The following is an 18,293-nucleotide window of genomic DNA, read 5'->3' as shown; positions in this document are numbered from 1 at the left end:
CCGACTTGCCCTGGTGACATCAGCTGGGCGGTTACACTGGCTGTTGAGTTTCAGGAAAGCAAACTCAAATTCCCCCAAACCTGGGCTCCATTGAAGGACCCTCTTCATTAGACAAACAGGGTAACAAAATAATATTAAATGATTTGGAAATTAGCTTAGCTCCCTTCGTCCTCTGCTTATTTTGTGAAAGAGGTCGGCTGGAGAGAAGGCCAATTAGGAAGACAACAAACTCACACACACACACAAACACACACACACACACACATTTCACAAACACTAACAGAAGAAACAACATCACGTTTCAGAAGAACCATTTAGGAAACAAAAACATGCAGGGAATACAGACAAACAGACTGATAGAACGCCACGTAGGAAACGATAGTCCAGCACATTTCAAAACCAGAGAAGGATGGAGAAGGCAAGGCAGAGGACTGTGACTGCGACTGTGTGTTGTGTATCTTACCTGATGGAGGGCTGTGAGGCCGTCTTCGTTGCACAGGTCTGGGCCCACGTTGTTTTTCAGTAGGTAGCGAACTGTGGAAACAGGGGGAATGAAAATGATTAGAAAAAAGCTGTGTTGGATGGTTTCCTTTTAATGCTCATCGTCCCTCAATCCATGTTTTGCTGTCCTCGTCTGAATCACTAACACTAACAATCTTTTCCTGCAGCATCAACCTTGTTATTCACAACCAGGATAAAACCAGTACCAATGCAATGGGTGAGTAACAAACCAGGTTGTTATGCTGGCGAGTTATGAATCCATAACCCTGAATCTTTTCATTCCTTACAGGTCACAACTAGGGGTCAAGTATCTGGTGGAGATCATTCTGCCATCCCATAAAAAGCAGCAATAATACATCAGCACAAAGAGGATGGTCTAATGATCAGCTGTTTCAGGGCTTTAGCCAGCCGACCTTGAGAACAGGTGTTCAGAGAGTGTGTGTGTGTGTGTGTGTGGATGTGTCAGGAGTGTGGATGCGTCAGGAGTGTGTATGTGTATGTGTCAGGAGTGTGAATCAGGTGTATGTTTGTGTGTGTGTCAGGTGTGTGTCAGGTGTGTGTGTGTGTGTGTGTGTGTGCGTGTTGCAGGAGTGGGAGTTGGGGTGTGTGTGTTGCAAGCATGTGTTTGCAGGGGTCAGGAGTTTTTTGTGTGTTTGTATGTCAGGAGTGAGTTTGTGCATACATGTGATTGTGTATGTTCAGAATACTAGTGTGTATGGGATTTTGTATGTATTAGCGTGCATGGGATTGTGTGTGTGTGTGTCTGTGTCTGTGTCTGTGTGTGTGTGTGTGTGAGAGAGAGAGACAGATGACCTTACGATGCTCTGGGATTACGCTTTTTGCCTGATCCAATAAACCCTGCGTCTCTGGACCCTGAATCAGGGAACACCAGCACTGTCACACAGAACCGTCTGTGCTGTGGCTGCTACCACCGATCACCCACCCCAACCACTGGAACCAATCAGAACCAGGGCAGCACAGGATAGGCATAGGGTTCCTGTAGACATCGTGAACATTGTTGGGATTGTTTCGGCCAGTTTAGCCTTAATGGATTTGAGGGAAATAGCCTTGAGTGATGAATCAGTTTGGTGACACATTGAGTTCTTAACTGGGAGCAGAGAAGGTTGACAGAACGAATGGAGTCTAACAGAAAGGAGGGAGGGATTTTGGATGATTCTTGCCACAGTATTACTATCATACGCAGAGAATAATGTTGGAGTGGAAGCAAGTCATTTTAGGGCATCATGAATGTGAAAGCGCATAACTCCACATGCACAGTCACACGCACATGGAACAAATCTGTGGGTTGCAGCAAACACAGAATTGCTATACTTCACGCTACAGGAAGTCAGCAAACGTCTATTCCAGGATTATGAATATAAGTGTTGCAGACGTAGCAGTGAGTTGGAAACAGGAACATTACACAGAAATATACCCACAATTATTCAGCCAAAAGCAGGCCTAATCTGTGACGACATTAACGTGACTGGCCAAAAAATTTTTTGGACACACATCTCAAGAGAAGCAAGTCTGGAGTCTAATAGGCTGGAGAGTGTATGTGTGTGTGTGTGTTAGTGAGGGAGTAAGTCAATGAGTGAGTGAGTGAGTGAGTGAGTGAGTGAGTGAGTGAGTGAGTGAGTGAGTGTGTACGTGTGTTTGTGTGTGCATGCATGGTGGCATGTAATTGCAAGTACAACTGGAATAGTGGGAATGAAACAGTTTATGTAATTGTTCTATGAGTTAAACTCTTAGTAAAAGCTTCCAATTATAAGAAGTTATGTCTATGAAGTCCTATATTAGCAAACCCATGTGAATACATTGGCAAAACCAAGGGACAAACAATAATTGCTTTGGCAAGAATCGAATGCGATAAGAGTATGAACTGTATTTGTACCGTTTTATTCTGTGCACTTCAGTTTTGCATTAATAGTAAACAATTAGAGCATTGGCAGTTTCTGAGCGAACAATAAAACAAAGAAATCCCGACACTGGATAAGGATTTTAGCAAAAAAAAGAAAGAACAAAAACAAGGTAATCTGTATACACATCTGACAATGTAGGTGTACTTATTTTAACATACTTGCACTTTGATTAGCGCTTTGATTTTGGTCAAAATGAAAAGGTAAATTATAATTGTCATTTATTTTTTTCTATTTTCATAATGAGCTGCAAAGCTACATCCGGGTGCCCCACGGCCATGGGGTCTGTCCCATCGGTCACTGGTACGGTGAGTCGTGATGTCTGTGCAAAACGCATTCTTCTATTTCCCCCCATTTGTCAGAGCATGGAAAAGCAATCATTTGGTGACAGCTGCCATATGGCGGGCTGATGGCGACAGAAGTCAGATAGCTCTTCTCCCCCTCGACCAAATGGAGAGATGTCCGCGGGAGCACAAGAACATAATGCATTGGTAAACATGCATTGGGAGAGGCAGAAGAGTTGCAGGCTAGAAACGTACAGCAGAGGCTGCCGGGCAAACCTGGACATATGCAATGGGTGTAAGTGAGTGATGTGTGGAAGACTTCAATTTGAAATTGGTTTGAGGCTAAAGCGGCGCACACACACACACACACACACACACACACACACACACACACACACACACACACACACACACACACACACACACACACACACACACACACACACACACACACACACACACGACAGAAATCCCAACACACAGCTAGGGATAAAAAAAACTAAATGCACACACAGATACAGAGAAATACACGCAAATTGCTTGCATTTGCTATAGCTAAGGAAGCGATAGAATGCATGGGCATGGAAACAATCAGCATCTTAGTTATGATGGCTCTTTCTATGAAGGTTCAGACGAGGTGAGGGATGATGACGGGAAGACTGACCACGGAAGAGAAAAGCAGCAGCATGTTGTTGTTGCTGGTTTAATGTATTGATGGTTTCCGTCTGCATCGCGTGGTCATTTGGATCTGGAAATTGAGAGTGGCCCCGGGACCGCAGAGCCCCGGAGCAACAATGGATGGACTTTCAAAGTGGGCCCATTCTGCTGCCATCTTTCACTGCTTGCATTACCATTCGATTACATTGTGTTTCTGTGTGTACGCGTGTGTGTGGGTGTTTCTGTGCGTGCGTGTGCGTGCGTGTGCGTGTTTTCTGTTGCGTGTTTTGTGCATGTGCGTGCATGTGTATGTGTATGTGTATGTGTGTGTGTGTGTGTGTGTGTGCCTGTGAGTGCGTGCGGCAGTAACAATGCAGTACCAGGTCATGTTTGCGATCTGTCAAAGGGACACATATACGGCAGTTGTATTCGCACAAACACAGATGACCCCTGCATGCTGACATGATCAAAAAACACTTTCTTCCTGCTTCCACAACTTCACTATCCTGTATTTAATAATAGAAACAGGTAGGGGGGAAAAAACTTGCCCCTTTCTAAATAATCCGGCAGTCAGCGTTTGTGTGCACTTTGCACAAGTATATTTACTTTTTGTAAAAGTTTGCTGATGAAGAGAAAGTGAGAGAAAGAAGAAGAAGGAAAACTAAAGCAATGTATCATAAATCATTCAAGCGTTCAAGCAAAAGTAAAAAAGTAAAAAAAAAACTGATTTTTCTATTGATTGGTTCAACATAAGGGCATAGAGGAAGAAAACACACACACACAGAATGCAGACATGCAAGTTTTGGAAAGTTTTCAGAATGGATCCCATATGCCTAACTTTGAAGGATTGCCACAGGGATTACCTCACAGACCCCTCTGAATTCCATAACGGGGAGGAGAACATTCTGGGAGATGGTGGAGCTGCCACGCCCGGTCCTCCTCTAGAGATAACAGTAAACATCAGCAACTAACAGGAAGTCTTCCCCCCCCTTCCTTCCTGTTATCTTGGAAAACCCTGTAAAACAGTGTGTGTGTGTGTGTGTGTGTGTGTGTGTGTGTGTGTGTGTGTGTGTGTGTGTGTGTGTGTGTGTGTGTGTGTGTGTGTGTGTGTGTGTGTGTGTGTGTGTGTGTGTGTGTGTGTGTGTGTGTGTGTGTGTGTGTGTGTGTCCCCTGATAAGGCCATTGTATTATGTGGCGGTTTGTTATCGGACTTACTCCAACTAATCGATCAATTCAAAGATTGATGAATTGATCATCATTTGATGAATTGATCGGTTATTAAAACAACAGTCCCACAGCAGCACTGCTGAAAATCTCCTCTTGGTTCACAAGTGTTTAACAAGACTGTTGGGCCTAAACTACACGCCAGACTTTTAATGTGTTTCTTGTCGGGCGGGAACAGGTGTCGATTAACTCTATATTCTCTGACCCTCTAAAATACCCCAGACGTCGTGACTTCCCCTGAAGCCAGGAAGAGTTCGGCAAAGGACTTGCAGTAGTCTACCGAGTAACTCACCACCACATCCTGTTCTTGATCTCTACCAGATAACATAGAAGGCCTTGCTTCTTACACACACACACACACACACACACACACACACACACACACACACACACACACACACACACACACACAATGCACCAACGGACTTATGTGTGCGTTGGCCCTGGGGGAGTCGATACCTGTTAAAAGAAACAACAGACACGCACAGAGTAACAACGGCACACAGCCAGCCGCTAATAAGGCAGGCCCCTTGCGAGCAGCTATACGAACAAATGAACGTATTGAGAGGAGAAGGAGGGATTGGTGTGTGGCTGTAACAGCCTGCAGATGAATGGGCAACCGATATCAGTTTTGCAACGGCCTATGCTGATGCATTTATTTAAAGACTAGGACGGCCGATGGCCTTCATATAATGCAATAAAATGTTAACATAAAGAAGACAAAGTTAAAAGAGGAAATTAGGAAGGATTGTCCTGAAGCATATTCAGGATGGCACACTGGGTTCCAAGCCAAAAAACAATCTCAGTGATCAAATACATAAAACAATAATAACTTTGTTCACTCGCATCGCACAGCCTGCTCATATCATCTACCAAGTGACCAGAGGCGACACACAATGTGATCGAGCTGAGATTCCATCCCCCTACTATTGCTCATTAAACACGATGCCACGTTATCTCCGTGTACACACACACACACAATATTAGAAGTCCATAACGTTCATTCCCCAAAACGTGGCGGGCAAGTTGATGACGTTAGCCCTAGCTTTGGACTACTGTTCACAGAAGCCCAATTGATGAATCGAGGCTATCTCTAGCCCATTAGCAAATGCTACTTTTAATGTTACTTATGTTGGGTTGGGTGTAACTATCAAATCAATCACATGTGATGGCAGATTATTGAGACCAGAGTAGAGGTTCATCAATGCTGTCTTCACCCTCTGCCTCATCTGATGGCAGGTGCTGCTTTGAAGGCCTCACTTGCTGACACAACCAACCCAAATGACAAATCTGATCAGTGTTTTATGACGTCATCTCTTCAAGCCCTGTAAACTACGACTAGGAATACAGACACTAGGAATTGCTTTTTTTTATTAAAAGTGGCTCATTTAAAATATTGAGCTCGGAAAGCTCATAATTGAAGCCTTCCAATTCTTACTCAGGTATCATTACATCCAGCATCGGCACGTTTCCCGCTATTCCACCAATGACATCTTGCCTGTTCAAAGATCAAAGTATCTTTATTGCGGAATGGCGAAGGGAACCCAAGGAAAAGGAGGTGGGCCAAATTCTATCCACAGCTGCCTGTAGATTGGCGTTGTGTGCGTGTATACATACATACGACGGATATCGGCCAACCAATAACTCGCTGGACCTTGTGCGGAGTCGCTCTGACCAGCCCGTAGCCTCCCTCCCCTCTAGAGGACTGATGGGGGGGGGGGGAGGGGGACCCTCTCAGATGGAGTGCGGTTGAGATGAGGATGTGAGATATAAAAGCAGCTGTGTGTGGCGCCGCCATACCAAAGCCTGAGACCCCCATGGGGAATGGTCCAGCCCTGTTTGGGGCATCCCCGCTGGTTCAACGGGTAGCACACATACCATTAAGGCCCAGTCCTAACCACAGCGACCGGGGCTTGATTCTCGCGAGTAGTCTATTGCTGGATGTCTTCCCCTCCATCTTCCACACCTTCCTGACTCACTCTACAATAAAAAGGATAAAACCTTCAAAAAAAAAAAAAAAACCCTGGCTAAGTCGTACACCACAACTGACAACTTTTATTTACACCAGCCTACTACTACTGCTACTATAAACGCAAACTTTCCCTTCTACAAGGTACTCTCCCTAACTCACAGTTTCCATGAAACAACAATGACTATAATGAATAGTCATTTGGGATACTGTCGCCATTCTGGCTACGGTTCCAAAAGTGGGACACGTGGCAAGTTCTTAAGCAGAATGACATTGGCTTTAGTAGGACGTGAGCAGAGAAGATGGCTGGTATAATTAGCATTGCACTGTGTGTTATAATTATCCTGCCACATGATGAGCTATTAGGAGACTTTAATTGTATGTTCCCTTGCTCTTACTGGTGTATCTGCTAAAGCAGTGGCAGAATAAAAAAATATAAAATAAAACACACCTTTTGAAAAACAAAAAACAAAGATAAAAACAATACACGAGTGGGGATGTGTGCATTGTTTGAAATGGCCTCAATTCGACCTAAGACAGAGTTGATCACTTTAGAAAAAAAATATTACTACATGTTTTACATGGCGTTTCACAACATGCGAGGAGACGGAGCGAGACAGCCTTGTGGTTTTGTTGGAACAGGATGTTCACTAGCATCACCAGACAATGTCAGGCATCCTAGTGTCCTCCAAAATACGGAAGAGGCCGAGGTAGTAGACCTGCAAAAATGTGTAAAGATAAGCGTGTGCAGTCAAAACAGCCTTCCTCTATCTGAGAAACGTCCTTCGCCGAAGCTATTTGTCTTGAAAAAGAAAAATCAAATCGTATTAAAAATGCCCTTTGTGCTTTGTTACAGAACTGGCAAATACAACAGCTGCCAGACATCCAGTCTTCACAGACAGGGTACGCACTAACATCTTGGAGAGCAGACGTCAGCTCTTCCCCATGATTCTAGTCTAAATCAACGGTAAGGAATTCTGAAAAACATATGTTCGGAAACACATTAAGTGTTTGTGAGATAGCAATACTGTCACACCTTTATAATGCTGAATGGTCTATATGTCCCTGCAAGTTATAGTCTCTGATGTTAGTAGGGCTGTGTACATTTTTTAATAATCCTCTGACCAGCAGTGATCATTGGTCACTCACCACAAACAAAATCCAATAACTGTCACTACGGCCTTCAATCCATTTCTGCGGCAGACTCTTCCTCTCTCCTTTCCTGGAAAATAAGGCCATTGTGGACTCTGCACTCCCCGTTCCAGGGCAGGAGGTGGAGGGGGAGGAGGGCTTGCTCCTTTATTTGGCTTGTTGATTATCTACACAGCTATGGAAAAGCCTACTTGTTGCTTTACCTCTACGTTTATAAAAACTCATGTTTACAACATTCATAATTAATCACACATTTATTCATTTATTTTCTAAATTACGCCTAAATGATCCATTAAAACTACTTCAAATACAGTAGAAACTGAACTGGAACGCCCACGTTGTTTCTGTCTACGCAGCTAAATCAGCGTGAGGCTCGGTTTGAAAAGTTCACCTGAACAGTGGGGGGGGACTTCTCCACCCCCTTGTGACCTGAAATCAGATTGGTCTGGGCTCTTTGTCACCATGTAGCTCATGAGCCCGTTTGAGCCCGATTTGGCCCCGATTTGGCCCTCTCTCTACCCTGGAGAAAGTCATATCTCACCCTGCCTGAATCAGAGTCGGCGGAGACCACTGCTCCGGAATTGCGTTTTTATCATCTGATCGTATTTCTTTTCATTTCTACAGTGTTTCTTTAATAACTCAAAAAGCTGAAACAAAAATATCACAAAGCATTATTCTGTGGACGCCAGTGGATTTCAGATCCACTGCGTTTGAAGTCTAAATGAGCGGCTACAATGCGGCTCTCTATTGCCGCATTTGTAGCCTTCTGGCCTTAAACCTGCAGTAAGACACACAGCTTCCATGAGTATTATATAAGTAGTATATAGTATAATATTATCAAACAGCCAATGGGGGCTTGAACATTTCTGGTGAAGATGCACAGCAGCCCTTACACTATCCACCCGAAAATAAATCCAAGAGGCGTGGTTTTGGGTGAGGCAACGCTATACAGGAAAGACAAAACATCAACCTGTTATAACTAGTAGGTAGAGCTTTTTGGTATCTTCAAGCCTTGATCAAACAGTGAGTTAGCTGCTTCATACCTTCGTTACTAAACCCTTCTTACCTCGAAGAGATCGCGATAGGGTTAAGGAGAGGGATCAAATGAGAGACAGAGAGAGAAACCGAGAGAGACGGAGAGAGAGAGAGACAGAGTGAGAGTGAGAGTGAGAGAGACAGAGTGAGAGAAGGAGAGAGAGAGCAATGGAAGATGCAAATAGAGAGGGCTAGAGAGAGTTAAAGGGAGGGAAACAGATAGAGAGAGAGAGGGACAGAGAGTTAAAGATAGACATAAGGGAGGGGAACCACTGACTATTTGTGTGGACCTTGTAAACAAGGCATTAAGATAGCTTTTGCCATTTTCAATGTAATCCACAAAAATCATCAACAAACTGTTATACTTTTACCTTGATGACATCCTCCAAATTTGAGTGACATTCTTCCCAAATTAAATCAAAACAGTGTTATGCCAAAACTCGACTATCAGAATGCAAAATAATAGCTTTAACACAGATAATCCAAATTGCCAGATATAGCCAACCATATGCCCTGTTGAACCAGCATGATCTTGCCATCAGCAGTTTATGCTTTTAATGAGGCTCGTTTGAAGCCGTTTGGTGGGATGGGCCTAATCCCGCTCTCTTAATCCAACGGGTTATCGCAGGATTTATGGTCGTGGCATGCAAGACCACACAATCTCTGGCACATGGACGTAGAGACATGATGCAGGGGCTGGGTAAGCAGCAGGCTGAAAGGAGCACGAGATTTAGGATGATTGGTGCTGATGAGTCAAGCACCTAATCGACAGTGCCTTTAACCCCCCCTCACACACACACACACACACACACACACACACACACACACACACACACACACACACACACACACACACACACACACACACACACACACACACACACACACACACACACACACACACACACAGGCATCGCTGTCTTGAGTGAATGCAAATCGCAGAATGCGAAGCAACAGCACCAAAAATGTAAAAAGGGCCGATTTGAAGGCAGACCAAAATAAATCCCAGATTATGTTCAACGAGCCCAAAAATGCCATTATAACTTCAACAAAAATATAGTTTGGCCCTATCCAACAGCAACCACACCATATCTCCATCTAATGCTACCAGCACAGACATCAGCCCGTTCTCTCCCTCCCAGAATACACAGCACAGACATACCCACCCCCGTCTCCCAGCACACCAGCCCCACATGGAGGAGCAGCGGGAGCAGCAGCAGCAGCAGCAGCAGCAGCAGCAGCAGCAGCAGCAGCAGCAGCAGCAGCGCTGAGGATGCCACACTTGATCTCAGCATAAGTAACTCTGGTAACTGTGGGCCATGCTTCCTGGCGTTTTGATTCCTTCCATGGATTCAGTAACCATGGTAATAGGAGTTACCAACTTGAGAGGCTGTGCTCACCCGGGGGGATTGCGATTGAAATGAGTAGGGGCTTGGGGAGGGAGGGGGGGGGGGCTGGTGGAAAAGAGGGAGAAGGAGATCTTGATAAGGGCTTCAGACTGAAAGAAGCTGGTAAACGGAACAGGGTCCATATGAACGAGGCTTAGCAGAGGGAACATAAATGGTAACTAGTCCACCAGAAATGTGGACAGCTTTTTTAATTGCTGAACGCGAGGCCAACAGACTGTGAAAAAATGGGCCCCGCTCAACTTTGAAGCTTCGTGACACGCGATGACCCAGAACACCGTTTCTCCCCGGTTGCAACAAGGCTGCCGCCGCCAAAATGCAGATTATTCCACGGCCCACTTCAACTCACGTGTCCAACTGACAACACAACCGTCACGGCATACCCAAACGGCCGATTGAACGCCACGCACAATGCCTTTCAAAGCGGCTCCGCACAACCGCGTGGCGGACGGTCTGCGGCCTAACCCAAAGTCATTGCGACCGTTCAAGCGCCGGCGCCCGGCCGGCGTCTGGCACCGAGGTGGCCACAAGGTGAAGGACGGCCCATGGAGAACAACAAGCCCAGGATGCCTGTGGTCCACACCATGACCCGCCATAGCTGCGGTCATGGCCAGTTATTAGCACGGAGAGGACCCTCTGTAGCCGAAAGCATGTGCATCTGCCAGAGAGAAGGCTGCGGAATGTTAATTTGTTGAGAGAGGGGTTGGGAGTGAAAAAAGAAGAAGAAGAAGGGGATAGAGTAAAGAAGGGGGTGGGGGGGTGACGGGTGTGTGTTTGTGTGGGTCTGGGGCTTGGTGGTTGATCCTGGACGCAGCTCAGGGACGAGGATGGGGATGGTAGGAGCTGTCGGAATGACGGGGGCGGCAGCGGGCTGAGATAGAGGGGGGTTTAGCACCACGGATCGATGGGGTTCAGATACAGCGGGGGGGAGACAAATAGCCCTCTCCTTGGAGACCTTGAGATGTCCCACTCGCGATAGACCCCACACTGTTGACCTCGCAAAGGGATCGTGGATATTCAAGTGTCCTTTAAACTCATTGACTTTGGTGACATGTTATTATGCTTATGTTTATGAACGCTGGATCATTAGGAAGGAATCTTCGCACAGTATGTTCATCATAAGTCACTTTGATATTTTAAAATTAATTTGGTAAAGACAGGTGAGAGCGCGAAGCTGTTCTTATGTAAATTGTTTCCACAGCTAGCGATGCTCTGCAGCGGCGTAATTGCATAACGTATCACAATGAGCTTGCGGGGGTACACACACATGCAGACTCTAGTATCAGATTACCTGGGCCTTCCCGGAAAAAAATTCCCAAAATGGGACTAAAGTGGGGGAACACGTCCACCCACGTGGACGGGAATGAGGTCCGCTAGGGATATTTGTTTAATGGCTACTGGATTGATCGACACTCTCTCCAGTGAACGACAGTTTTAAGCACGTTTTAAGCACCGTTTGAACACAGAATTTTTCCTGGTTCAGACAAAAGGATTTGTTTTGCTCTGGTAAACAGCGAGGCAGCACTTTAAGCAATTACAAGAAGGGAAATTGTGGGCTTATGTCCGATTGTCGACATTTGAATCCAGATATCACAGTCATCCGTTGTTGGGAACAGGCTGTTTGGATCAACCCACCCGCTGTTGCCCCCGTGTTCACAGATTTCAGTCTCTGTCCCCCACCCACTACGCGACTCATGCATGATAATAATCAAAGGTTTATTTTGCCCTCCCGACTCTACCAGGGGGCTGCCGAATCGCGTGTCTTGAGACCCCCAACATAGCGCTACAATCAGATCGCACCATAGCCCCAGTCCCCCCTTCTCTTCCCCCTTCCCCCAAATGAGTGGGCCGACTCATTATCGGTGAGTTCTTGTAGCCTGGTGGGCAGGAGCCCAAAATGACCCGACTATCAAAACGACACACACACATCTGACAACCACGGCTGAATTCTTTGCTCCCGCACTTTCAAAAAATGCTCAAAATAATATTGATACTGATTTCAGAAGCGCCTTGTTTCTTTAATGAAAGAAAGTAAACAGGAGAATAAGTAATCAAGCGAGCAATGAAACCGAACATTAGCAGGTTTATATACAAGTCCAATACTGTTGAACGCAGAGACCTATATAATACTAAATGCCACCTCCAATATAATATCAGAAAATTCAGCGATTCTCCATGCGTAATCATGGTCTTTTGCTCTTCCTCCTTATTATCCTGATTTGTCTTTGAGCTACTCTGTGGCTGCCATTTGCATCTGAGCAGCAAAGCCTATCCCCCCCTCTACAGGGACCCCACCTCACAGCTCTGATGAGACAGAGAGACAAAAGCCCCCACAAGACCTCATTTAAAAACCAAGTATCAGACACCCACTCCAACCTCCTTCAATGAGACGTCACATTCAGCCTGGTCGCTTGTCAATGTCAAATAAATCAACGTGAACAGAAACGTTATTTACGCTTAGGAGTTTCATGATAATACGGCAGTGGGAAGGATGGTGGAGTTTGAGGCATAAGCTGGGGTTTCTAACAAAAGGGATTGAGGGAATAAGGATTATGGAGTGAGGTGGATGCTCTGCGACTATTAATCATGATTCGTGGGAAAAAGCGGCCATCAGTGCACTTTGGGTGTGGTCTTGTGAAAGACGGACAACGTTGTCAAATGTGAGGGTAAAGAGTATCATGTAAAAGAAAGAGAGCTGTGACAGAGCTTGTTATGCTTTTGCTGCCGTTCAAGACTGTTGGCCAGACATTATTTGGGAAGGACAGGGAGACCGGGGTAGTTTATTAGGATCCTGCTGCCTCGATGAGATAGTGTATTATTAATGTTAGGAGGAGAAGAGAGACAGGTATTAAAAAAAAACATAGTAGGTTAATGAGGTGGATACTTTAGTGCACCAAAGAGTGTGCCTAGCGTCAGTAACTACTAAGGGTTTACTCAAATATGTTTACTTTGCATAAGTACTGACAATTTGTGACCATTTCAATTTAAAATGGTATGGTTGAAGCTCATCTAAAGGGACTCATCAATGCCTATTTAATTAAAAAATAAGAGGCAGAAAGCGTATAAGCAAAGCATCACCTTACTAGATATAGGCCAAATAATGGACCCAGTTGGCCAATTAGCTTACACATCAGGGATGAATACAATGAACATCAGTGGTTCGCACTTCGCAGCACAAAAATGTATACTGTACATGGCCACAGAAATAGTATTTGTTCATTTGTAAGAAAATAGCCAGAGGCTAATGAAAAACCCTGTAGATTTATAGAAAGTCGTTATTCTATAATATATTGAAACCGATAAGTCACTTCTGTGGTTACAATAAATAGTCTAAAGCAGAGCCAGAAAGATACTGGATTTTCGGGGCCGATACAGATAATGGAGAGTAAAAATTACAGATCAAAAAATATATATATCGGCCGTTATTCGATATATTTTGGGGGTGGAGCGGCTCCTTGGGATTTGCTGCTCACAATTCAGCAATGCTTCAGGGACCAGCAGCATCACATTAAAATCATGAGCTAAAGGAACCTGTATGGGTAGGAGCTGCTGACCTAACATAGAAATTGATGTAAAACTGCTCAGGTAAAGCATTTAGAGCAGGGGTGCCCAACCTTTTTTGACCCAAGATCTACTTTTCAAGTAGCCAACCTCCCGAGATCTACCAGCAAACCTACCTTCAAGCCAGGGGGGGGGGGGGGGGGGGGGGGGGGTAGAGAACAATTGTTGACGGGGGGGGGGGGGGGGGGGGGGGGGGGGGGGGGGTTGTATCGTGAACCTACGGACTTCAGTGGGGGTTTCATTCCGTCTGCGCACGGCACCTTCTCAACGATAATCAATAATCTTCCTCCCACTCAGGGTGAAAATGGTAGGTCTTAGCTTGTTTCCCCTCAGCCATGCCAACGTTTAGGAGTGTGTAACTACTGTTGACGGCTTTCAACTGCTGTTAACAGCACATGCGCTACCGCGCGTATATGTCCCGCGCAAATTTAATTTCATTAAAAAAAAAATAAAATAAAAAAAAAAAAAGTTTTTTTTTTTTTTTTTTCTTCACCCCTCGCGATCGACTTGGGATCTGTCGGCGATGCGACTTTCCGTCTCGTAAACGGTCGTTGCCATTTGAAACGGTCGATGCCATTTCCGAACATTTCCGATTGCGTCCGCTCTCCGATCTTGAATTGATTAGCCGCGTTGCCCAATCAGCGTTGAGCTTGACCCGACGTCACTGGCAGAGAGTAGTGAGCTTGGACAGAAGCATACGGCCGACATCTTTCTTTATTCTGTGTGGAAATAGTAACATAGTTACGCCATTAAATGCTTTTATGGAAACATTTTTAACGAGAAATGTGCATTTTACTTTCATAATGTTCGCTCGGTGAATGTGAAGGATGTGTGGTTTGATAGTTATGACGAAGAGGGAACGCTCCGTTCACTTGCATGGACAGAGTCTCTGGTTACTAAGCAATCTCAACGTCTTGGCGGACTATATATCTGCTGATCAACACTACGAATGCTGGAAACACACCAGACACACCATGTGAAGTTATTTAACCCGATTATTGTTATTTATATCCGAGCATATCAGTCTTTATCATGGGTGTCTTTACGGGGACAGTTGCTGTTGGCATCTTACATTCAAAGGCCAACTGTGAATAATGTACTTAAGGTAATCATCCTTAAATTTTATTGATGAATAGCTGACAGATGTAAGTTTATTTTATTCAAATATCATCCCTTAAATTCAAATGGTTGCTAAGCAAAAGAGCCATTATAGCAAAAAGTGTTGCAACTGTCCCAGGTCTCCTCTATTCAATCAATCATTATGTATGACTGGCATAGATAGTTTCATAATTACTCACGGCAACTGAGCGGAAAAAAACATTCCACCCTGTGCTGTTTTTAACTGACTCCAAGAGCGGACGCAATCGGACATGGTCGGAAATGGCATCGACCGTTTCACGAAGCATTCGGAATTCAAGATCGGAGAGCGGACGCAATCGGAAATGGCATCGACCGTTTCAAATGGCAACGACCGTTTACGAGACGGAAAGTCGCGTCGGCGATCTACTGGTAGACCGCGATCGACTGGTTGGGCACCCCTGATTTAGAGGTACAACCACCGCAGTAGAGGATTTATAGGGAGGTGGTTACATTTATAATTCTACACATTTTTTAACGTTTTCATGTCGGCAAAACTATACGCCGATACGATCTCGGTCAATAAAATCAGCCATCCGATATACCGGCCGGGGTCTAGTCTAAAGTGTCTGTTAGTGTGTACGTGAGTGTCTGTACTTGTGTGTGTGTGTGTGTGTGTGTGTGTGTGTGTGTGTGTGTGTGTGTGTGTGTGTGTGTGTGTGTGTGTGTGTGTGTGTGTGTGTGTGTGTGTGTGTGTGTGTGTGTGTGTGTGTGTGTGTGTCTGTGCGCGCGCATCGGTATGTGTACTTGCACGGGTCTGCATGTATGCGTGCATGCATGCATGTTCGGGTTTGGTGTGCGTGAGAGCAGTGTCCGGTCGCAGTGTGCCCATGATGAGACAGGACACAGATCGTTAGAGTATCCTCATTGGCCTTCCTGACCCCATCCACCGCGCCACCATTGGACGGCCGTTCCCCAGAGAGGGACATAAGCATATCAGTCTGGATAGCACAGACGGATTGTGATGCCCCCGCCGGTAGCTTAACCTATCTTAACAGCCATTCAGCCTCCCACTTGGGGAAGACAGGGGGAGGGCGGGGGTCCACAGATGGAGGACAAGCCAGTGAAGACCGGACAGGGGCAGGACTCCCAATCCAGATCCAGCTCATCCTTTTTATTGGCTGTTTAACTCAACCTTATCCTTATCTTCCCCCCTCCCACTCTCTCTGCTATTATCACTTTATGGTGGAGAGGTTCGCTGGCTCTAATGCACATCAGTGCACACACGGACAGTGATATAAGACGTAAACAAACACGAGACACATCGAGCAGACACCTCTGTATATAGTGTCCCTCCATGATTGCATTTCTCCTCGGGTCTGACCTCCCCGTGTCGGATCTCTCCACACCTTGTCTGTTGAGCCAGCCAGCCAGCCAGCCAGCCAGCCCGCAGACACACACCCAGACGCACACCCACACACATTGTGACCGGTACCCTTACTCCTGATGGGGTCCTCCTGGGGTCGCCGGTTGGAGTCACAGCTACTGCCGCACAGCGGTGTGGCACACGCACACACACACCAAGGAAAATGTACATACACACACTTCACAGGATCAAAGGGAACACTCCCCGCCACCGATACAGCCAATAAGCGTTTGAATCAGGGCCCCCATTCGACAAAATCAAGCGCTTCATCGTATGAGCTCAAGAGCAGCCCTGTCTGCCCAAGGGCAGACTGCACACGGCCCCTTGTGTCTGCGAGAGGTGATAAGTGGATCTGCTTATTTCTGCCCCTGTAATCTGCTAATCAACTTTCCACTGCCACGTTTGGCCGTGTGACTTGCACTGTTTAGATCCAGGGGGTGTCGTTTGCATTGCAGATCAATTTGACTCATTCATTCAATGTTGGATGTCATTGCCGCCCTCTTAATTTCCGTGCCCCACGATGTTTAATTTATTTCAATTTCACAATGTTAAGACTTTTTCTCCTTGTATGTAACGTGCCGTGATCAAACATTGGCAGAGGCCATAAGAGAAGGGATTAGAGCGCTCTCTCTCTCTCTCTCTCTCTCTCTCTCTCTCTCTCTCTCTCTCTCTCTCTCTCTCTCTCTCTCTCTCTCTCTCTCTCTCTCTCTCTCTCTCTCTCTCTCTCTCTCTCTCTCTCTCTCTCTCTCTCTCTCTCTCTCTCTCTCTCTCTCTCTCTCTCTCTCTCTCTCTCTCTCTCTCTCTCTCCTACGACCATGGAGCTTCTGTTCCCACGCCAACTGCAAATAAATCGGTTCTAAAGTCTGTCCTTGTTCACTGCATTGCAAAGCAAAGTTATGCCTAGATGCAGAGCCTGCCGTTTCCACCCATCTAATGAAGAAAAGGCCAAAGGAACCAAAGAAGATGTTTTTAGACTGATGGAACATACAATTTCAAGTAACAGTATTGATTTCAATCTAAAACAGTATCCTATTGCATTCTAATGGAAAATCAATGTTCCTTATACAATGAAGTAACTAAGTGGGTATTTGTTGACTCTTTAAAACAATGCAATTCGTTTTGATTGAAACTTCCTCAAACACACGCCTTTAATTTGTTTTGTTAGGCTAGGTTTCCACAGTGAACTTTAGGTGAACCATCCCACGAGAATAGCAACCAATAACCATCATAGAAATATACAAATCTGAGCAATATGGGAAGATTAAGGTTTAAAAACATTGTTGATTATCATCGACAGACTGCACCACTCCCAACAGCTTGCTCAAAAATTCAATCAATTTAATATTTATAAAGTTTTCATTAAAGAAACTGCAGATTAAGTCAACTACAACATCTGCTCTGCCCTTATGTTTTTTTTATGTTTTTTTAATGACATATCCGTGGAAGACCACTCACGGATATATAATGTATCAAAAACATTTCTGGTCATCTTAAACTAGCAGTAGCATGCTATTTCTGATTCCAACCGCCATCCAATTGGGTTTAGGGCTTAAAAGGTGCAACATCAACATAAATTATACCTTTTAAGGTCTTAAACATATAATTAAAGAAGCAACTTGATAATTATAGGTTTAAAATATGTAACTTATAAGTTTAAAGTTTTGAATTCATAATGTACATGTTGAGCCATTAAAGTTCTAAGTAATGTAGTCAACATAAAATGTACAGTTGAACATATGTTTAAAACTTTTTTTAATATTGTTATTACCAGAATTTGAAGCAATGTGTTGCAGAGATGTTTACTTTAGTAGGCAGCCAATACCGTCTCGTAGTGCCGTCAATGCAGCGTCCGCCCACAGTCCAACATGAGAGAATGACGAAGGAGGACTTATTCTAACCTTGAATTCTAACCTCTTGTCAATCATGTCAAAAGTACCCTGGAATGATGGCTCTTACTTACAGACGCTTGAAGGACAAAAACTAACGCTGTAGCACAGACTTCCTGTTAACAGGAAGCTTTCAACTTTATTCAGTGGGTAATGCGCTTTTGGGGGAGAGGAAAGGCGGAGGTAGGAGGAGGGA

The 18,293-nt window shown here is 45.1% G+C and overlaps 1 protein-coding gene across 1 annotated transcript in view; it reads right to left on the bottom strand.

The window, feature by feature from the left end:
• The window catches only part of ppp1r16b (protein phosphatase 1, regulatory subunit 16B), a 58,546-nt gene that overhangs the window by 22,515 nt on the left and 17,738 nt on the right, over nt 1-18,293 (bottom strand). Inside the window, exon 3 of the mRNA XM_056605484.1 lies at nt 464-534. Within this exon, the coding sequence (XP_056461459.1) occupies nt 464-534 (71 nt within the window). The remainder of the gene's footprint in view (nt 1-463; nt 535-18,293) is intronic.

This window comes from Gadus chalcogrammus, chromosome 13 (genome assembly GCF_026213295.1).
Source record: "Gadus chalcogrammus isolate NIFS_2021 chromosome 13, NIFS_Gcha_1.0, whole genome shotgun sequence".
Lineage (NCBI taxonomy): Eukaryota > Metazoa > Chordata > Actinopteri > Gadiformes > Gadidae > Gadus > Gadus chalcogrammus.
This window is presented reverse-complemented; position numbering and strand designations above follow the sequence as displayed.